The sequence below is a fragment of the Dendrobates tinctorius genome, unplaced genomic scaffold, assembly GCF_039654945.1.
Source record: "Dendrobates tinctorius isolate UK_male_01 unplaced genomic scaffold, ASM3965494v1 ptg000081l, whole genome shotgun sequence".
Taxonomy (NCBI): domain Eukaryota; kingdom Metazoa; phylum Chordata; class Amphibia; order Anura; family Dendrobatidae; genus Dendrobates; species Dendrobates tinctorius.
In genome coordinates, this window is record NW_027361749.1 from 18,944,515 (window position 1) to 18,965,793 (window position 21,279).

A 21,279-nucleotide genomic window follows, 5' to 3' on the forward strand; every position below is an offset into this window, starting at 1 on the left:
AGGAGAGGGCATCTTATCAGCTGTGCACATGAAAACCATCCAGTAGGAGAAGCAGACTTATCCTACATTTATAGAGGGAGACCATATGTATTTTCAAAAGACACACATACCTGAGGAAAAGTTGGACTTCTGGAGGACAGAGCAACTGTAAAAACTGCAGGTCATTCAAAGAGATATCGGGAAGCTCACTATCAAACCTTCTTGGCTTTCGGGTCTAAATTGTAAATGTACAATTTTAATGAAATAATGCAAAAATAAAAATCAAGAGTTTTAAGCTGTTAAACTACACCTTTGAGATGCACATGTGGTGCATTATGAAATAACCCAAATAATGCAATAAACAAATCAATAACATAAAATAGCGGCTCATATAGAATCCATTCAAGAAAATTACAGTATTATTATTGTCACACTTACAATTTTCACTGGGTGGAATGAAACATGGACATACAGTGTGGCTATCCTGCCACCCAAAACGCTGCCCACCCATGGCAAGCCAATAGCCGCACCCGGACTAAACGGAATTAATGGCATTTGGCCCTTTAGATAATCACTATGTAAATTAATGGACACACCTCAAAAAATATCTCCCTATTATGTTTTTCAATAAACATGACGTTAACACATGTATTAAAAAAAAATGCTATAATCTAAAGATTTTGGACCATAGTGTTAGGGTGTGTGCACACGGTGCGGATTCTTCTGCAGTTCTGCAGCGGATATGGCCCTGCAGAACTGCAAGTGATGTACAGTACCATTTAAGGCTATGTAAAACAAAAACCGCTGTGCACATGCTGCAGATTTTTCTGCGCAGATTTGGTGCGGCTTTAAAACTGCAGCATGTCACTTCTTTTGTGCGGTTCTGCTGCAGTTTTACATCTGCTCCATTATAGAAATCCGCAGGTGTAAAACTGCAGGGGAAATCCGCACAAAAACTGCACTAAATCTGCAGGTAAAATGCAGGTCATTTTACCTGCAAAATCTGCGCGGAAAATTCCACAGCAGAATCTGCAACGTGTGCACACAGCCTTAGAGCTTACAGAACCACTTGTCGTACTTGGTCTGTGAAATAGTCGGACAGCCCTTGGACTCCAAAACACCACTGAATAACGGTCTGCTTTTTTGTGTACAAGATAAATCAATGATATCTGAGTGAGCGCTTAGTTTCGGCTTTTTGGGATGCAACACAAACCAAAAAAAAAAAATCCATCACTAGCTTTCTGCTATCAGCCTCTCACGATCAAGAAGTCGCATAAGGGTGACAACACAGACCCCAAATTGGCCTTTTTGGACAAATTAATTTTGCAATGTAATGCCTGCTCAAAAAAATTGTAAAATATTTAGCTTCAACAATTCAGAGTATCAAATGGCAGACAAAAAAAGAAATTGAGTCATTACAGTATACATACACAGAAAGATGAAGGCCAAGAGTCAAGTCCTCGAAAGAGACGATTTCTTAAATAGGATTTCCCTGTTTGAATAAAAATAACATTAGCGGTTACATTGTCGACCTGCAGAACCACGATGACAAAAGTATATTATAGAGTTAGAAGGTTTCGCTTCACAACCAGAGGTACACCCTCACAGGCTAAATTAATTTATTTACATTTCCATACAAAAAAAAAAAAAAAAAAATCACATTGCCTCTATGAGACTGGCAGCAGAGGATGCCTTGGTAGTAATTTGCTGCTGTGTTATGCTGGCCAGAGTCTCTCTCTTCTCCAGCTCACTCACCCTTTCAGGCAAGGAAAAGTGAAGACATATGCAGAACCTATGTGTGGGACTACAGGTCCTAGCTGTATTATGCTATTGCTAATTTTCATAAACCATGGGGCAGCTTAATAAGTGGCGAGCGGCAGAGCCTGAGCTCCCTGATCTCTGCTGCCTTTCTCATTAGTAGAGCCCTGGAGCTGCAGGGGTGGTAGCCAGGGCTGTGGAGTCGGTAAGCCAAACCTCCGACTCCAACTCCTTAATTTCTAAGACACCGACTAGGACTCCCTCATACCAGGGCTGTGGAGTCGGTAAGCCAAACCTCCGACTCCAATTCCTCAATTTCCATGACACCGACTCTGAATCCACCAAAATGGGCTCAGACTCCGACTCCACAGCCCTGGTTGTAGCAGTTCACAATGAAGTCACAGGCTGGTCATGTCACACTTCACTGTCTTCCAGAGAAACCATTATCACACCGAGAACTCTGCGGGAGGAGTAGGGACTGGTGACCAATTCTATGGTGCTGGTGGGGTGGTCTTGCTTTGGATGTAGATCTTGGATGCTGCTACGGAGAGGATGGGGGGGTTGTACTTGACATGTATACCTCTGTATACCTATACATGGAAAACATTACTACAATCTGCCAATTATAGGGGTCAGGAGCCCTCCCAAGACATATCTCTGACGGAAGTCTCAAAAAGTGAAGAGAACATAGCCTAACATTGTCATTTTTTTCTCTATCTGCATGGTTCTAAAACAGAATAAACGCTCTAGAATCCTTAAAACCTTCTGTGGATAATGGGGAAGTAGAGGAATGTAACAGAACAAAGAATTCTGATGTGTGTGTTATTATATTAGCACACTATTGTTGGGATCTCTAGATCACATATGAATGATGCAGGGGTGAGCTCAGCCGAAATGTCATTAGACAAACATGACAATGCAAGACTTACTAAAGATTTTCCCAAAGGTTTCCCTTTTTGCCTTCTCGTTTTCATAAAGACATTTTCCATCTTTTACTAAGGCATTTGCCCACTGTAACAGAAGAAATGCTAAAGTTAAAAAACATATAATAACAATAAAAAAATGAATACTATTCTACTCCATACAGCTTAGTGAGCAGTCACAGCATGTACCGGGCCAACAACATAATACTAATATTGATACGACACCGTACCACTAACCCCTTAGAGTAGCAGCCATTTCATAGTTCCATTGCTGCCTTCAAAGAGCCAAAGGTTTTATTACTTTTCTGACAAAGTAGCAGAAAAAGCACCATGGAGCATTCACTATTCAGGAAAAATTAGAACTTTACTCTGTAGGTCAGCACAATTGTAACCCTACTACATTTTTATAGTGTTTTTTATGCTTTATTAAATGTAAAATATGTCACCACATACTGAGACTTTTTATTTTCATCAAAGAAGCTAAAATGGAGTTTTCCCCTTTTCCGAGATGAACAATAGCTTCTATGACAGTGGTGACTTTTTGTGGATATCTGCATTAATGGTTTCTGCAGTCAACTGATCTCTGTGATGCTCAACAGAAGAAAAAAAAAAAACTACTTCTTAGTAGCGCTGCCAATTTTATTTTGCATTTGGCAACAGACAGCTTTAAAGGGGTTGTTCAGGCTTTTCACATAATCTAAGTGTATATGTGGGCTGCAGAATGCTGACAATAAGTAATTTACCTTCTGCGGCCAGTTTGCAGGGTTTGCTAGATATCATCTCTTGCTTGTAAGAAAAACGTCCAAGGGGGGGGGGTGTTCTGGCATTAAAATGAGAACTGGTCGTTTCCTCCTACTCTACTAAAAACATGCCCTTTATAGCAACAACCTCACCCTCCATTGCAACAGGCCCTCCCCGTCCACATGAACAAAGCCCTCCTCACACAGTAACAAATCCTCCCTCTCTAGCAGCCTCAGCTCAGAGAGCAGGACCACACAGCTGCTCTTCCCACAGACACACGCTGAACAGTGATCTATGGAAAGTGAAACTAGTGAGGAGGAAACGACCTGTTCTCATTTCAATGCCAAAACACACTAGCCCCTGGACGTTTTTCTATACCAACATTAAAACATGCATTTAAATATTGAAAATATATTTATCTTTATAGCAAAAAAAAAAAAAACCTGGACATTTTGATGAGGAATTCAAATAGACTGGGGTTGATGACCCTTTGAAAATCCTAAAACCTCATTTTCGATAGTGGATTCACTCCGCACTTACCTCTCTGTAGTGTTTTGTGAACATCTTTCTTCTTACAACTTCCACCACTGCTAGGCAGTACATTTGAGGAACTGTACTTAGCGCCTCCACTATTTTGATCCTTTCAAGTAATTCTGTTAATAGTCTGAATAAAGCCTGAAGTTTTTCCCCATCTTGATCAGCATGCAGCATTACAAAGCAGCACCACCTACAAAAACACAAGTGATACATAACCATGCCATATGACAATGCTTGCAGACTATTGGTGCTCACTTAGGAGCATTATGTTCTATGATGCCCAGAGAGGTGTGAGGATGACGAGGGTGGCAATGCCTTGCATTATATCTGTAAACAAGAGTAGGGTTTGTTACATCGCGGAGTCAGAAGGGGAATAGGTGAAAAAGCCTAAATCTAAATCCTGCTGGTGCCATTATCCTAAAAGACCGTTTCTGTCTTTAAGGTCATTTTCAAGGAGAGAAGTTCTGGTTCACTGGCATCATGGCCTGGACTGATATTACCTCTGTTATGCAGTGTTATTATTTTATTGTAATTAAACATAATGAAAAGCCAGTCTGCAACTCACTTGCTTTTTCTCTCTGCCATTCACTAGCAATGAGAGCTATAAAGGATTTGTCCACTACAGTACTCCGACAACCAAGTCTCAGTCAGCTTGTTGGCTTCCAGTAAAATAACACTTGCACTCCCCTCCGATGCTGGCGTTGTTTCAGCGGTATCAGCACTGTCATCACATTGTTATGTCACGCAAGTCTTGCACCCAATTAGCGCTGGCTTCACCCTTCCCGCCTCCAGATAAATCAGATATCAAGAGGTCAGCGCTGCGGCCGGTCACTCACTTCCTCTTGATGTGCGATTCATCCAAAGGCAGGAAGAGAGAAACCAGTGCTGATTGGGTGCTGGACTTGCATGACATTACAATGTGATAACAGTGCTAACACAGCTGGAACGGCACCAGCACCAGAGGGGAGTACAAGTGCTATTTGACTGGGTGAAAACACGGTGATCGAGATGGGGGTTCTACAAGCAGTGGACAAACCTTTTAAATCTTTCCTTGCGTACAGCTGGTTTGCATGGAGCTTGACCACTAGTGCCTGGCCAGACCCTAGCTAAGAGTGTGCAGTAGTTACATCCCAAGAAATAAGTTAACTCTTAATATCCCACCTCTATCCAGCTTATTCATTTCTATACAGCAGTTAGCTGCTTAGATTGCTCCCTGTCTCTCAGCAGCTGAAGAGATAGGGTCCCGTTTCACATAGCGACACACCAGCGATTCGACAACGATACGACCTGGTAGGGATCGCGGGTGCATCGCTACATGGTCGCTAGTGAGCAGCCAAACAGGCAGATCTCTTCAACGACGCAGCAGCAATCCCGAAAACGATGCGACCTGGTAAGGATCGCTGGTACGTTGTCACACAGCAGCTATTCTGAACGACTCTGCGTCGCCAACAAGGTGGCTCGTCGGTGTCAAACACAGTGATGCATGCTTTCCAGCGGACGCCGATGATGAAAAAAATGGCCCAGGATATTCGAACACGATCAGCGATATACAGCGGGGGCCTGCTCGCCGCTATGTGTCACATGTAGCAAGATCGCTGGCGAGATCGCTGTTGCGTCACAAAATCGGTGACGCATCAGCGATCTCGCTATGTGAGACAGGGCCTATACTGTTATAAATCACCAGCCCTGCAGATTTCAGAGCAATCATGGCTCTCAGCTCTCCCTGTCTGGAGCGGTATGCTTATTCAATTGCTCTGTTATCTCTATGCTTAAATAAAGAGATAACAGTGTATATTCTACATATCACTGATAACAGAGTGTGTTCTAACAAAACTTGTGCTGGGCTTTGTAATTCTACTAATACTACAGTTCTATTCACCAGAGATGGTCATTCAAGAAGAGGCCGCTGTACTAGAAATCAAGAAGTAAGGAGACTGCATAGCTCTGAGCTGCTCAAGAGACAACTTGAGATGATCCTCTTTAATACCAATGAATACACATTTACACATTACACATTATATTGCTTTAAACCTTCTTAAACCATCTGCAACACAAATGTGAAACAACTTTGAAAAAAAAAATAAGATTAGAAAATAAATCTCAATCTTTGCAACATTCTTACTTTAATCGAACTTGTAAGTTATTGGCAAGCTCCTGTTTGGCAGTGGTACATTTCTGTTTGATATCCAACAGTTTTCTGTGGTTTGTTAACATGATCATTAGTTGATTTGCATGGCTCAAACACAAATCAGGTAACACAGAGGGGTCCTTCAAGTTTTCAGCCCGCTTCTGATTGGCTAAAAATCCCTGAAAAGAACAGAATGCTCTTCAGATCAAAATTTAATACAAATATCACTAAATTTTTTTATAACATGTATAAGTACTGACAGAGAACCTTTCTGCTAAGTCGTTAACAAATGTATCCCCCCTTGAAAGAACAATTCTGGAGCATTTTTCCTTAGGACGCTGTGTGGGGAAGTTTCTGAACCTTCTGGAAATATATAAAATGAAGTGACAACCCTTCTTGAACAATTAGAGCTGTCGGGCTGTGTAAGGACACATTCTACAGTACTAACAAATGGAATGACTAAATTTAGTCACAGATTTCCAGGAAGAGTATTAGAGAGACGGCATGAAGACGTCTTAGAATGAAATTGCTTCATAGCGGTTATTTCATGGGGAATAGGAGTCTTTGATAAAACAGCAATACCAGGAGAGCTAACAGATCTTCATCAGATGGCACATTACTAATCTGTGCTTCATCAGATATTTACAGATGGTGGTGTGGCGATCATGTACACCAACAGGGTTATTCACATGGCTATTTATTTCATGTTCTAGGCTTCTTTCTTCCACTTTCCATTGAAGTCTTTTGAGGCTGCTAAAAATTTGGATGTGCCATTTTTCCTTCCTTATGTGTATTCATTGCTATGATTTTATATTGGGCAAAAACAGTTTAGTTCTTATATAAAAGAACATCATTCATTACAACGAATGGAAGCACAGATGTACTCAGCCATCTCAGGTCCAGTGTCGCTTCTTTGTCCCAACTACAACCAATCACCACAGAGACCAGTTCTTAGTTATCTCTGGAAGCCCATTTACAAGGGAACCTGTTAGCAGCATTTTACTAAGTACAGACAGGGCCATATAGGAGTGTCACACTGATTAAAATGACATTGGTTTTGTAGATTTTTTAAAATCTTTGCTTGAAGTTTCCTTGAATTCATTTCATCGTGCATCGGGACAGGCTGTGGGGAGGGTCTTCAGCTTTGTTCCGCCCCCTTCCTGTATCGGTGACTCTTCTTCGAAGAACGGCAAAGACTAATAGTGGGCTTCAGTAAAATTTTCCTCAATACTTCCAAGAGTTCAATCTGTGGAAGCGCCGGCTGCAGCTAGAACAGTACTGGCGCAAAACTTCAAATGGAAAAGAGGAGACACCCAGACAGAGCGGAGGGGATGAAACAAAGATGAAGACCCCACCCACAGTGCCGCATCGATGACCGAAGACATATTATATAAATATTTTGTTATACAGAAATATTTTGTTCTAAAGTAGACGAGGGAAAATCTGCACATATCGACATGTTTTACGAGATCGGTTAGGAGTCTTACACTTTTAGCTCATGACTGCTCAAGAGAAACTTACAGTATACGTCAGCACATCTTCTCTGGTATACAGATGTGTATGTCTGACGTACAACTAGGTGTTATGGATAGAGCCACGATCACAAGATAATCCTAAAGGTTTGTGACAGGCTCAACTGTTTACATCTTCCTAACCTTTACAGTAAGAATTATCATGTTGCTTCATCCTTTAATGGAAAATAATTAAAATACTTTCCACCTGTGATATATAAAGCCCATATAGCGCTATTTTACACTGGAGCCATGCCAAAACAGTTACTGCTTACTTTCACCTCTTGCCATGCACTTACGGTAAATGTTATTTACCCCTGTAAAATAATGAAGATCTTTTGGAAAGGTTAACACTTATGTGACCCACACGCACAGCCTAGCAAACGGGGTACATCTCAAGAGAAGAAGAAACTGATATTTATTGGCATTTGTACACCAAGGGGTATACCACCGTTTCAGCCCAATGAATAGTTATTTTACTGTATGGCAACAGACAGACACTACCAGCATATTTCGACATATGGAAGTAGTGGTACAGCTATGCAGGCACAAACCCACAAATAAAAACAATGCATTTATTTTACAGCTCCGATGTGCCAGTCATGAGTTGTCCAGTGCAGGAATCACGTGCAAATCAGACTAGAAGTGCATTGGAGGGGTGTTAGACATTGCAGATGTATCAACACTGAAGGAATTCTGAAAATCCCGAACTATGGGAGTGATAAAGGGGGGCTTATTTACTATTTTCTTTATTTTGATCACTGTGATAGGGTCTATCACAGTGACCAATATGAACCAATAAGAAAAATCTTCCTATTGTTGCTGGCCGGCAGATTTTTTTTCACGGAAGAAGACGGCGGCGCCCATGGCGGAGAAGCACGAGGGCTCAGGAGCACCGAGAGGTACCGGGGGGGCATCAAGAACCCTATTTCTATCTCCTCTAATGTGCGATCACATCAGAGGAGAAATTAAATGGCACATCAGACTTTTTTTTTTGCGGTCGCCTTTATATGGTTAATAACGGCGATCGCAAAACCGGGGTCGATAAAAACCGACCCGAATCATGTTCTCCAGGGTCTCGGCTACCCATGACAGCCGAGAACCCGGAGAAAATCCCACTCTGGGGGGGGGGGCGCGCTACACACTTTTTCCACTGTGCCGTTAATTAACGGCGCTGTGGTTTAAGTACCCTTAACTACCGCCGTTAAAAGGCGTATCGGCGGTCGTTAAGGGGTAACATTTTGATGACATTCTATTTTAGTGAGAAGCACTAAGTTTCTTCCTGAAAATGATTGCAAACACAAATTCTTTGGTATTATCTTCATTTAATTTGTCTTAAATGAAAAAACACAAAAAGAATTGTCCTAAAGTCAAATTGGATATAATTCCACACCAAACATAAAAAAGAGGGTGGACAAAAGTATTGGCACTGTTCGAAAAATCATGTGATGCTTCTCTAATTTGTGTAATTAACAGCACCTGTAACTTACCTGTGGCACCTAACAGGTGTTGGCAATAAATAAATCACACTTGCAGCCAGTTGACATGGATTAAAGTTGACTCAACCTCTGTCCTGTGTCCTTGTGTGTACCACATTGAGCATGGAGAAAAGAAAGACGACCAAAGAACTGTCTGAGGACTTGAGAAACTAAATTGTGAGGAAGCATGAGAAATCTCAAGGCTACAAGTCCATCTCCAAAGACCAGAATGTTCCTGTGTCTACCGTGCGCAGTGTCATCAAGAAGTTTAAAGCCCATGGCACTGTGGCTAACCTCCCTAGATGTGGACGGAAAAGAAAAATTGACAAGAGATTTCAACGCAAGATTGTGCGGATGTTGGATAAAGAACCTCGACTAACATCCAAACAAGTTCAAGCTGCCCTGCAGTCCGAGGGTACAACAGTGTCAACCCGTACTATCCGTCGGCGTCTGAATGAAAAGGGACTGTATGGTAGGAGACCCAGGAAGACCCTACTTCTTACCCCGAGACATAAAAAAGCCAGGCTGGAGTTTGCCAAAACTTACCTGAAAAAGCCTAAAACGTTTTGAAAGAATGTTCTCTGGTCAGATGAGACAAAAGTAGAGCTTTTTGGGCAAAGGCATCAACATAGAGTTAACAGGAGAAAAAAAGAGGCATTCAAAGAAAAGAACACGGTCCCTACAGTCAAACATGGTGGAGGTTCCCTGATGTTTTGGGGTTGCTTTGCTGCCGCTGGACTGCTTGACCGTGTGCATGGCATTATGAAGTCTGAAGACTACCAACAAATTTTGCAGCATAATGTAGGGACCAGTGTGAGAAAGCTGGGTCTCCCTCAGAGGTCATGAGTCTTCCAGCAGGACAATGACTCAAAACACACTTCAAAAAGCACTAGAAAATGGTTTGAGAGAAAGCACTGGAGACTTTTAAGGTGGCCAGCAATGAGTCCATACCTGAATCCCATATAACACCTGTAGAGAGATCTAAAAATGGCAGTTTGGAGAAGGCACCCTTCAAATATCAGGGACCTGGAGCAGTTTGCCAAAGAAGAATGGTCTAAAATTCCAGCAGAGCATTGTAAGAAACTCATTGTTGGTTACCGGAAGCGGTTGGTCGCAGTTATTTTGGCTAAAGGTTGTTTGCAACCAAGTTTTAGGCTGAGGGTGCCAATACTTTTGTCTGGCCCATTTTTGGAGTTTTGTGTGAAATGATCAATGTTTTGCTTCATTCTCTTTTGTGTTTTTTCATTTAAGACAAATTAAATGAAGATAATAATACCAAGGAATTTGTGTTTGCAATCATTTTCAGGAAGAAACGGAGTATTATCTGAGAGAATTGCAGGGGGTGTCAATACTTTTTGTCACAACTGTGTGTGTATATATATATATATATATATATATATATATATATATATATATACATACACACACACACACAGGCAGAGAACATTTCTTCCATTAGGATTATATACCCCAAACTGATGACATAGCTCTGTGTGTAATAATGAAGTGAAGCAGAGTTTGCGCTCACTTACCTGAGCAAGTTCTTTTTGTTCATTAACCAACCTACTGCAGCTAGCAATCATTTGATCCAGTGCATAAAGTCTATCTTCAAGCCCTTTGATGGCTTTCATATTCTGATTATCCAATTTGGCAACATTTTGTCGGCATTCAGCCAAGAAGGGTTGAATTATTCGCGGGTCCAACTACAAAATTTCAAAACAAAAAAAATGCTTTATTAAGTAGAAATAATGTTGTGTAAATGTCAATCAATGCATAATAAATGACTACAAATATATACAATGGTTATATATGTGGAAACTTATTTCACCAAAGTTTGCATAAATCAATAGCAAAGGCCAACGTAAGAAACTTTGGAATACGTCTAATCAGAGAACCTTGAAATAATCATTTACTCTTCAAACTAACTGATCAACACAAAATGGACTGGTGGCTCCTAATATAATCTATGGAAATGGAAGAGGGTGAGGAGCAAGAAGCAGACAGAAATAAAACAAGCAGAGACACAAAGATTGTGATGAGCTTTCTGTCAAATTTATCTTAAATCAGATCTTGATTCACATCTACACTGCTCAATACCACCGAATAATCTCTTCCATGCTGCTGTATATCATCCTCCATGCCACCACTGCTTCTGTTAGTGTTCTAAGGAATGAAGAGCAGGAATATCTATCTGGGGAGTGTGTTGGAGACATCATGGCAGCTACACTCCTCCTACCAGCTCAGAGTCAATTACAAATCTAGAGAAAAAAACTCGTGAAAATGTAGGATATAAGGGATAAAATGTCCAGACGCAGTATTCTTTCTCATATACACACACACAAGAAGGCCTACTGGGAAAAGTTACTTAACGTATAGTTACCCTTTAATTTTGTATTTATCACATCTCAGTAAAATCTAAATGGTTTGGAAATCCTGAAAACTTGGAATTTGTTGATAATAGTCCCTTGACAGATCAACTTAGATTTAATGTCCATCAGGTCATCAGTGGCAGGATTAAAGCTGTAATAAGTCACTGTGATTTCATATTGAGCAATACTGGGAGGATCTTAAGGATGCTAGATTATTGAAATACTTCTGTCAGGAACACCGCACTGCACTTGCTCACTGAGCCAGTGCGCGTGTCCTGAGTACAAAAACAGTTCTCAAAGATACCTGTGGAGCGGGCAGCAGCGGTGACGATGTGTGCTTCAGACTATCAGGACCTGAAGCACGTGACTGCTGGGGGCGTGGCCTAAGATCCATAGGAGGCGGAGCTGCAGGGAAACTCCTAGAAAGGTAACTACGGGACAAGTTACCAAGGGGCATAGACAGGGACGGAAACCAGATCAAGCCGGGGTCAAAGCACGAGATAGCAGGACAGTACCAAAGGGTTAACCAGAGCGGATAGTCAGGACGTAGAAATAGATCAGAAAACCAGAACGGGCAATAGACGGTACAAAAGGGGCAAAGGGTAACGGAGTAACAATAGCCAAGCCAGAAGGTCAGAACCGGAGAAGACAATAGTACCAAAACGTGAGACAGAGAACAGTGAGGAGACAGGCCGGGTCATACACGCGAATCAAACAAGCAATGCAGTATCCACGCACACCAGGGGGGTCAGACACGCAGCCAGAATAACAGTATAGCTGACAGGGAATCCTAGTCTGGAGTGAGTATAAATACCCCTCCCAGATCCAAAGAGAGGCCGGCAAAATTAACCCTGAGAAACCAGGACATTAACCATGTCCTAACCATGACAACTTCATACAATTGTTTTATTTACTGAAAATCTCTGGTGCACAGCAGGTGAACTACAGCAGTGATCAAGTGACAGGTTTATATGCATGCTGCCCAGAATACAGACAGTATTAATTAGAGCCTGGATGCACGACTGCAGCCAGGAATGGTTCTCTCTAATATGCTCTGCTGCTTCAGAGAAAAACAGTGAAGTGGTGGTCGGGACCAATAGGCAGTGAGGAAGTTAGTCTGATGCAGCTCCTAGGTGACGGACAGGTCTCTCCCTTGTGTATATATTAGGAGACCTGTCAGTCACAGAGAATGATGCAGGAAGAAACCAATCGGACCAGCACTGGAGTAGTCTCGCCTCTCCCGACTGTTTTTTTCTCAAAAGTCAGATTGATTCTAGTGAAAAAAAAAAACCTGTCTGCAAACATACAACCAGGCTATGACTAGTGCTGCACTTGCTTTAACCCCTTCATGACCAAGCCTATTTTGACCCTAATGACCTGGCCATTTTTTGCAATTCTGACCAGTGTCCCTTTATGAGGTAATAACTCAGGAACGCTTCAACGGATCCTAGCAATTCTGAGATTGTTTTTTTCGTGACATATTGGGCTTCATGTTAGTGGTAAATTTAGGTCAATAATTTTTGTGTTTGTGAAAAAAATGGAAATTTTCAAATTTTGAATTTTTATTCTGTTAAACCAGAGGTATGTGACACAAAATAGTTACTAAACAACATTTCCCACGTCTACTTTACATCAGCACAATTTTGGAAACATTTTTTTTTGTTAGGGAGTTATAAGGATTAAAAGTTGACCAGCGCTTTCTCATTTTTACAACAAAATTTACAAAACCATTTTTTTTTAGGGACCACCTCACATTTGAAGTCACTTTGAGGGGTCTATATGGCAGAAAATACCCAAAAGTGACACCATTCTAAAAACTGCACCCCTCAAGCTACTCAAAACTACATTCAAGAAGATTATTAACCCTTCAGGTGCTTCACAGGAATTAAAGCAATGTGGAAGGAAAAAATGGATGTTTTAATTTTCCAACAAAAATTTTCTTTTAGCATCAATTTTTTCATTTTCACGTGGGTAACAGGATAAAATGGATCATAAAATTTGTTGGCCAATTTCTCCTGAGTACATCGATACCTCATATGTGGTCATAAACCACTGTTTGGGCGCACGGCAGGGCTCAGAAGGGAAGGAGCGCCATTTGACTTTTTGAACGGAAAATATGCTGGAATATTTAGAGGTTGCCATGTCGCGTTTGGAGAGCCCCTGTGTGCCTCAACATTGGAGCTCCCCCACAATTGACCCCATTTTGGAAACTAGACCCTCCAAGGAACTTATCTAGATGCATAATGAGCAATTTGAACCCCCAGGTGCTTCACAAATTGATCCGTAAAAAAAAAAAAAAAAAGTACTTTTTTTCATAAAAATGTTCTTTTAGCGTCAGTTTTTTCATTTTCACATGGGCAACAGGATAAAATGGAATCTAAAATTTGTTGGTCAATTTCTCCTGAGTACACCGATACCTCATATGTGGTCATAAACCACTGTTTGGGCGCACGGCATTTGACTTTTTGAATGGAAAATTAGCTCCAATCGTTAGCGGACACTATGACGTGTTTGGAGAGCCCGTGTGCCTAAACATTGGAGCTCCCCCACAAGTGACCCCATTCTGGAAACTAGAACCCCTAAGGAGCTTATCTAGATGTGTGGTGAGCACTCTGAACCCCCAAGTGCTTCACATAAGTTTATAACGCAGAACCGTGAAAATAAAAAATATTTTTTTTCCCTCAAAAAATGATTTTTAGCCCACGATTTTTTTTTTCACAAGGGTAATAAGATAAATTGGACCCCAAAAGTTGTTGTCCAGTTTGTCCTGAGTACGCTGGTACCCCATAAGTGGGGGGGGACCACTGTTTGGGCACACGATGGGGCTCGGAAGGGAAGTAGTGACGTTTTGAAATGTCGACTTGATGGAATGGTCTGCGGGCGTCATGTTACGTTTGCAGAGCCCCTGATGTACCGAAACAGTGGAAACTCTGCACAAATGACCCCATTTTGGAAACTAGAACCCCTAAGGAGCTTATCTAGATGTATGGTGAGCACCCTGAACCCCCAAGTGCTTCACAGAAGTGTATAACGCAGAACCGTGAAAAAGCCGGATTACTTACCGGTAATGCTCTTTTAATGAGTCCACGACAGCACCCACTTGGAGAGAGGGATCCGCCCATAGGAACAGAAAACCTACAGAGATAAAAGAGGGCGGTCCGCCTCTCCTCCTCAGTTGGATTTCAGAGTACCCGGAGGACCGCCAATTATTAGGCCATTATATTATTCAATATTTTAAATTTATTAATTTTACATCTGAGAAGGTGTATATACATTATGTTAACTTCCAAGAAGGGTAGTGAGCGGGTGCTGTCGTGGACTCATTAAAAGAGCATTACCGGTAAGTAATCCGGCTTTTTACTCTTCGCCACGACAGCACCCACTTGGAGAGACTTTCAGAGACCTTCACCTGGGAGGGACCACCGTGCCGAGGACCGCTCTACCAAAGGCTAGGTCAGATGAGCATGATAAATCAAGCCTATAGTGGTTATAAAAGGTAGAGGGCGTTGACCAAATTGCAGCCTTACATATAGACTCGATTGCGACGTCTAACCTCTCTGCCCATGAGGAAGCCATAGCTCTGGCGGAATGTGCCGATACCCTCCGGAGGATCTTCATTGCTCACGGAGTATGCCAGACCGATCGCGTCTCTGATCCACCGAGACAGAGTACCCCTTGTGACCTCATATGCTTTCTTTAGGTCCTGGAAGGAAATAAATAGAGCCCTACTTTTCCTCCAGCTGCTAGACCTCTCGATGTATTGTAATACTGCTTTTCTAACGTCTAGTGTATGGAAATTTTCTTCCTCTGGAGCAGAAGGGTTACTAAAAAATGAAGGGAGGTGGATCTCTTGCGACCTAAGAAACTTCCCTGCTACTTTTGGTAGGTATGAGGGGTCTGGTTTTAATATTAGCTGATCCTGGAATGTTAACAGGAAAGGGGGTTCTATTGAGAGTGCTTGTATGTCGCTAACTTTTCTGGCTGAAGTTAGTGCAACTAGTAGTACTGTCTTGAGAGATAGGTGCTTAAGGGATATTGAGTGTAACGGTTCAAAGGGGGGACGTGTTAGGGCCTCTAGTACCAAATTCAAGTCCCAAGGAGGAACTCTGGGTATGTGTACCGGTTCGTTCCGCTCACAGGCCGAGATGAATCTGGCTATCCATCTATTGCCTGCCACATTCTAACTATAGAGGGCCCCTAGAGCAGACACCTGGACTTTTAGTGCGTTAACAGATAGTCCTAAATCTTTCCCTTTTTGTAGAAACTCTAGGATCGATGTTATCGGGATTTCTCTAGAGTCGGGAGCTGTGTGAAACTCTAGGAACTTCCTCCATACCCTGGTGTAAATTTTTGTAGTAGCCAATTTTCGACTCTGCAGGAGAGTATTGACTAATCCTTCCGTGAATCCCCTTGCTCTCAACATTTCCCTTTCAAGCTCCAAGCCGTCAAGTGGAGATTGTCCACTTGAGGATGGAAGAATGGCCCCTGAGAGAGGAGCTTGGGGGTTGAAGGAAGCACCCAAAGGTCTGTCACTGACATTGCTGGCAGGCATGAAAACCATGGCCTCCTGGGCCAGAATGGCGCTATTAAGATTATTCGTGCCTTCTCCGCCCTGATCTTCCTGATGACCTGCGGTAGTCGTATGATTGGGGGAAATGCATATGCTAGTTTGAACTGCCATGGGGCTTGAAGGGCATCCAGAATTTCCGGACGGTCTGTCACGTTCAAAGAGGTGAACCTTTGCACCTGCCTGTTTTCCCTGGTGGCGAAGAGATCTATTTGGGGAAGACCCCATAGTGACACAATGCGTGTGAATATTTGCGGGCTCAGGCACCACTCTCCTTGCCGTAGTGTATGGCGGCTTAGAAAATCTGCTTCCGAATTGTCTCTTCCTCTTATGTGGAGGGCCGAGAGAGACAAATTGTTTTTCGGCTAAGGACAAGATCTTTCTTGCGGAAGACATTAAGGCGACTGATCGAGTCCCGCCTTGCCTGTTCAGATATGCGATCACTGTGGTGTTGTCTGAAAGGATTCTCATGTTTTCCCCTTGTAACTGTGGAAGAAAATGATATAATGCATGACTAACCGCATTTAGCTCTTTCAAGTTTGAAGAATCCGGATCCTCGCTTATATCCCACAGGCCTTGGGAGAAGGCGCCTCCCATATGAGCCCCCCATCCTGTGGGTCTGGCGTCGGTAGTAATTGTACGGGAAGGCGTTATCACCCATGGTACTCCTCCCGATAGATTATCATCCTCTAGCCACCACGCTAGGGAGGTTAGGACCGTCTGGGATAAGGTAATTTTTTTTGTCAAATTCCCTCGGTCATTGGTTTCCTCTAAGAGAATTTGATGTTGTAGCTCCCTCGTGTGGAACTGGGCCCACTGAACTGCCGGGATACAGGAAGTAAGGGACCCCAGGAGAGACATTGCATCTCTCAAGGACATGCACGGCCTGTCTATTGCTAACCTGACCTTCATTTTAATCGCTGCAATCTTTACCTGTGGCAGTAGGCATTTTTGGTTTATGGAGTCTAGTTGGAGACCCAGGAAGGACTGGACGGATTGTGGCTCGATTCTGGACTTCTTGAATATTATTATCCAACCTAGAGCCTGTAGAGACAAGATTGCGTCAGCAACTCGTCTATTACATTGTCGAGTTGAGTTCCCTATTATTAAAAAGTCATCCAGATAGGGTATTGTCAGTGTGTCCTTCTGGCATAAGAAGGCCATCACTTCCAGCATCACCTTTGTAAAGACTCGTGGTGCGATGGAAAGGCCGAATGGCATGGCTGTGAACTGGAGATGCTGTATGGTGCCATCGAGAGAGACCGCCACTCTGAGGTTTTTCTGATATCTGTAATGGATGGGAAGATGATAATAAGCATCTTTCAGATCCAAGCCTGCCATCATACAAATGGGGAAGAGGAGCTGAAATGTAGATCTAATAGATTCCAACTTAAATTTATGATTTATTATAAATGAATTTAGCTTCCTCAGGTTGATTATAGTCCTGAATGAGCCATCTGGTTTAGGCACGAGAAAAAGAGGGGAGTAAAATCCTCTCCCTTCCTGTCCTTTAGGCACATGGACCAATACTTTTTTGTCCAGCAGACTCAGAATCTGTTTCTAGGGCCCGCTGTTGGACTGGCGAGCTGAGAGATGTTATGATAACTGAGTTACGGGGAACGTGGTGGAACTCTATTTTTAACCCTTCTCTAACAATGCCCAGAACCCAAGGGCTGGCTGTGACTTTTTCCCATTCCTGAAGAAAAAATTTTAGTCTTCCTCCTACTGGAGGGACTGGCTCCTTAGCTCCTGTCCCTGCGGAAGGAGGATCCTCTAAACATGGCACCTTTGCCCTTTTCTTCCTTTGTGGCCCAGCGATTTTGATTTTCCGCTGGTCTTCCTCTGCCAAATGGTCGTCTCCTAAACGCCCTCCTATAAAATGTGAAAGAGGGGTTAGGGAACCCTTTTTTCCTTTCCTTTGCCTTGGTAAGGATTTCATCTAAGGTTTTTCCGAACAAAAACTCACCCTCGCAAGGAATGGCACAAAGCTTTGCCTTGGATTGGGTGTCACCTCTCCAGCTTTTAAGTCACAGGCTACGCCTGGTGTTATTAAGTAAGCCTGCTGTTCTGGCTGCCACGCGTAATGAATCAGCAGAAGCATCCACTATACACGCAGACGCGCCACGGATCAATGGGATAGCGGTTCGTAGTTTGTCTCTGGAGATTTTTTGGTCTATTTGCTGGTCTAGTTGATCAATCCAGACCAGCATAGAACGAGCTGTGCAAGTACTAGCTATTGCCGGTTTAAACGTGCCGGTAGCTGCCTCCCATGCCCTTTTTAGTGAGGCATCAGCTTTTCAGTCAAGTGGGTGTTTTAGAACCCCTGCGTCCTCCACTGGTAAGGCCGATTGTTTTGAGGTGGAGGCGACCGCCGCGTCCACTTTCGGAACTTTAGACCATGTTGACAACTCCTCGTCGCTGAAGGGGTACCTTCTTTTTGAGGTTGAGGGGAGATAATCTCTCTGGTCCTGCTTCTCCCATTCCTTCTTAACCAGAGCTTTTATAGCTGGTATAACAGGAAAAGCTCTCCTCTTCCTATCTGTTAGTCCTGCAAACATAATTTCTTGTGTTGTTTGCGGGCTCCCTTGTCTCTGTGCACCCCATGGTGTTTCTCACGGATATAACCAAGGTGTCCATGTTCTCTAAGGGAAATCACGAACGCCCCTCCATATCTGAGGAAGATGATGATGTGGATGCATTGGAACTATCAGAGACTATTGCTTCGTCCTCATCGGAGTCTAATCTAACCGCAGTTGGTTTGTTAGTCTTAGTACTTATGGGTATGCTGTTAGGCTGGGTTAGGGCCTGTAACTCTTCCCTTATTATGGCCCTTATGTCTGTGGCTGATGTTGATGCCTGTTTTGCTGTTTCAATAATGCATTTTTTGCATAGTCTTTTTGTGTAAGAGTCCGGTAGGAGACGTGTACAAAGGGCACATTCTCTATCTTTTGATTTCTCCTTTTTCTTAGCCTGAGGTGGAGACGTAGCGAAGGAGAGGGAGAAAGAGAAAGGTATTTATCAGCTTTATAGGCAGAGAGTCCTACACTCACCCAGAGAAGCTGTAGGTACCGGATCAGGAGGCTGAGAAGGAGGCTTCTTGGCGTGGCTTCTGTGGCTCCTATCCGAGGAACCTCGGCGCGAGTGATCCTTGGCTGCCACTGTATCACCTGCCTGGGGATGCGTGTCTTGTCCTGGGGAAGACATGCTTGCACGCAATAACCATATCCCCGAGGTCTTTTGTAAGCCCCTTCATTATGCCAGTACCTCCCCCTCCAGGTGCGCCTGCTTGTCTTAGGCGCGGCTAATTAGTATGTGTCCGGCCTGGAATGCAGCCGTCGGCCCGCTGTGTAAATTAGCATCGTCTTTTTTTTTTTTCTCTCTTTAGGAGGGGGCGGTGAGCGCTCCTACATGCCCGCGCGTGGTCTCGCGATACTTCCCCCCGAAGCCGCGCGTGCACCATGCTGAGGAACCTCCGGTAACCCGGAAGTTCCTCCTTACCCTTTCCTGTCAGCGCTGCATGTGCGGCCTCTCCTGGACGCTGAAGCCTTTAGGAACGCCGGAGGCTACCACCATCTCCTCCGGTTCCACGCTCCCACACGGACCGGGATGGTTCTTCCCCCAAATCCCGGAGGCGTGTAGCTCTGCAGGGGAACCCCGGTCAGCCTCATCCGGAACCGGCGTTTCTGCCCGCGCTGCTGCGGCATCAGTCGAGGAGGGAGCCAGAACACAGCACTCCCCCGTCGCTGTTTCCAGACCGGAACCCCTGCAGTTCCAGCAGACACTGCACAGGCGGTTCCTTGACCCAGGTATGAGCTGTAGGAGAATCCTGCGGTTTCCCATAGGAACAGGAAACCAACTGAGGACAGGCGGACCACCCTCTTTTATCTCTGTAGGTTTCCTGTTCCTATGGGCGGATCCCTCTCTCCAAGTGGGTGCTGTCGTGGCGAAGAGTAAAACAAAAAATATTTTTTTCCCTCAAAAAATGATTTTTAGCCCACTATTTTTTATTTTCACAAGGGTAACAGGATAAATTGGACCCCAAAAGTTGTTGTCCAGTTTGTCCTGAGTACGCTGGTACCCCATATGTGGGGAGGGGGCGACCACTGTTTGGGCACACGTTGGGGCTCGGAAGGGAAGTAGTGACGTTTTGAAATGTCGACTTGATGGAATGGTCTGTGGGCGTCATGTTACGTTTGCAGAGCCCCTGATGTACCTAAACAGTGGAAACCCCCCACAAGTGACCCCATTTTGGAAACTAGACCACCCAAGGAACTAATCTAGATGTGTGGTGAGCACGTTGAACCCCCAAGTGCTTCACAGAAGTTTATAACGCAGAGCCGTGAAAATAAAAAATAATTTTTTCTCCACAAAAATTATTTTTTTAGCCCCCAATTTTTAATTTTCCCAAGGGTAACAGGAGAAATTAGACCCCCAAAGTTCTTGTGCAATTTTTCCTGAGTACACTGATACCCCATATGTAGTGGTAAACCACTGTTTGGGCACACGTCGGGGCTCGGAATGGAGGCAGCACTGTTCAACTTTTTGAGCACAAAATTGGCTGGAATGGTGGCGCCATGTCGTGTTTGGAGACCCCCTGATGTGCCTAAACAGTGGAAACCCCTCAATTCTATCTCCAACCCTAACCCCAACACACCCCTAACCCTAATACCAACTCTAACCCTAATCACAAACCAAACCCTAATCCCAACCCCAACTCACCCCTTGCCCTATTTCTAACCCTAACCCTATTTCTAACCCTAATTGAAACTTAGTGTCTCCAGCCATGTCCGATGCTATTTCATCATCGGCCATGGCTGGATTGTAATATTTCATCAATTTTCATTGATGAAATATTACTATCGCTCTGATTGGCTGTTTCACTTAACAGCCAATCAGAGCGATTGTAGCCACGTGGGGGCGAAGCCACGACCTGTGTGGTGAAGAATAAAGCCCCCTGTATCTGCGGATCGGGTGACCTTTCAGTGACCTCGGTCACCCGACCCGCAGGGGGGCTTTAAAATCAGGACGCCACACAGGAGTCACTGGTCAGATTCGCACCAGTTTTCATGACGCCTATGTGGCGTCATTAGTCAGGAAGGGGTTAACCAGCAAGAATCAACTGAATAAGGTATCCTCTTATTCAGGTTCTATGACCCTATATGCCCATATAGATGGCTCAGGAGGGTTTACCTTCCTGACCTATTCCCTTTAATAAAGGGAACTTAGATTGATTCTTGCTGACCCGTAGTATAACATTGGGTCGCGTTATACAGCAGTGTGAGTGAGTC

General features: G+C 43.6%; 1 protein-coding gene across 5 annotated transcripts in view; it reads right to left on the reverse strand.

Moving 5' to 3' along the window:
• The window catches only part of RB1CC1 (RB1 inducible coiled-coil 1), a 179,269-nt gene that overhangs the window by 111,249 nt on the left and 46,741 nt on the right, over positions 1 to 21,279 (reverse strand). For all 5 annotated transcript variants that reach the window (XM_073583804.1, XM_073583801.1, XM_073583802.1 and 2 more), the window contains 6 exons: positions 10,588 to 10,758; positions 6,061 to 6,245; positions 3,942 to 4,128; positions 2,667 to 2,748; positions 1,410 to 1,471; positions 111 to 214 (listed from right to left, as the gene is read on the reverse strand). In XM_073583804.1, coding sequence (XP_073439905.1) covers positions 111 to 214; positions 1,410 to 1,471; positions 2,667 to 2,748; positions 3,942 to 4,128; positions 6,061 to 6,245; positions 10,588 to 10,758 — 791 coding nt within the window. The remainder of the gene's footprint in view (positions 1 to 110; positions 215 to 1,409; positions 1,472 to 2,666; positions 2,749 to 3,941; positions 4,129 to 6,060; positions 6,246 to 10,587; positions 10,759 to 21,279) is intronic.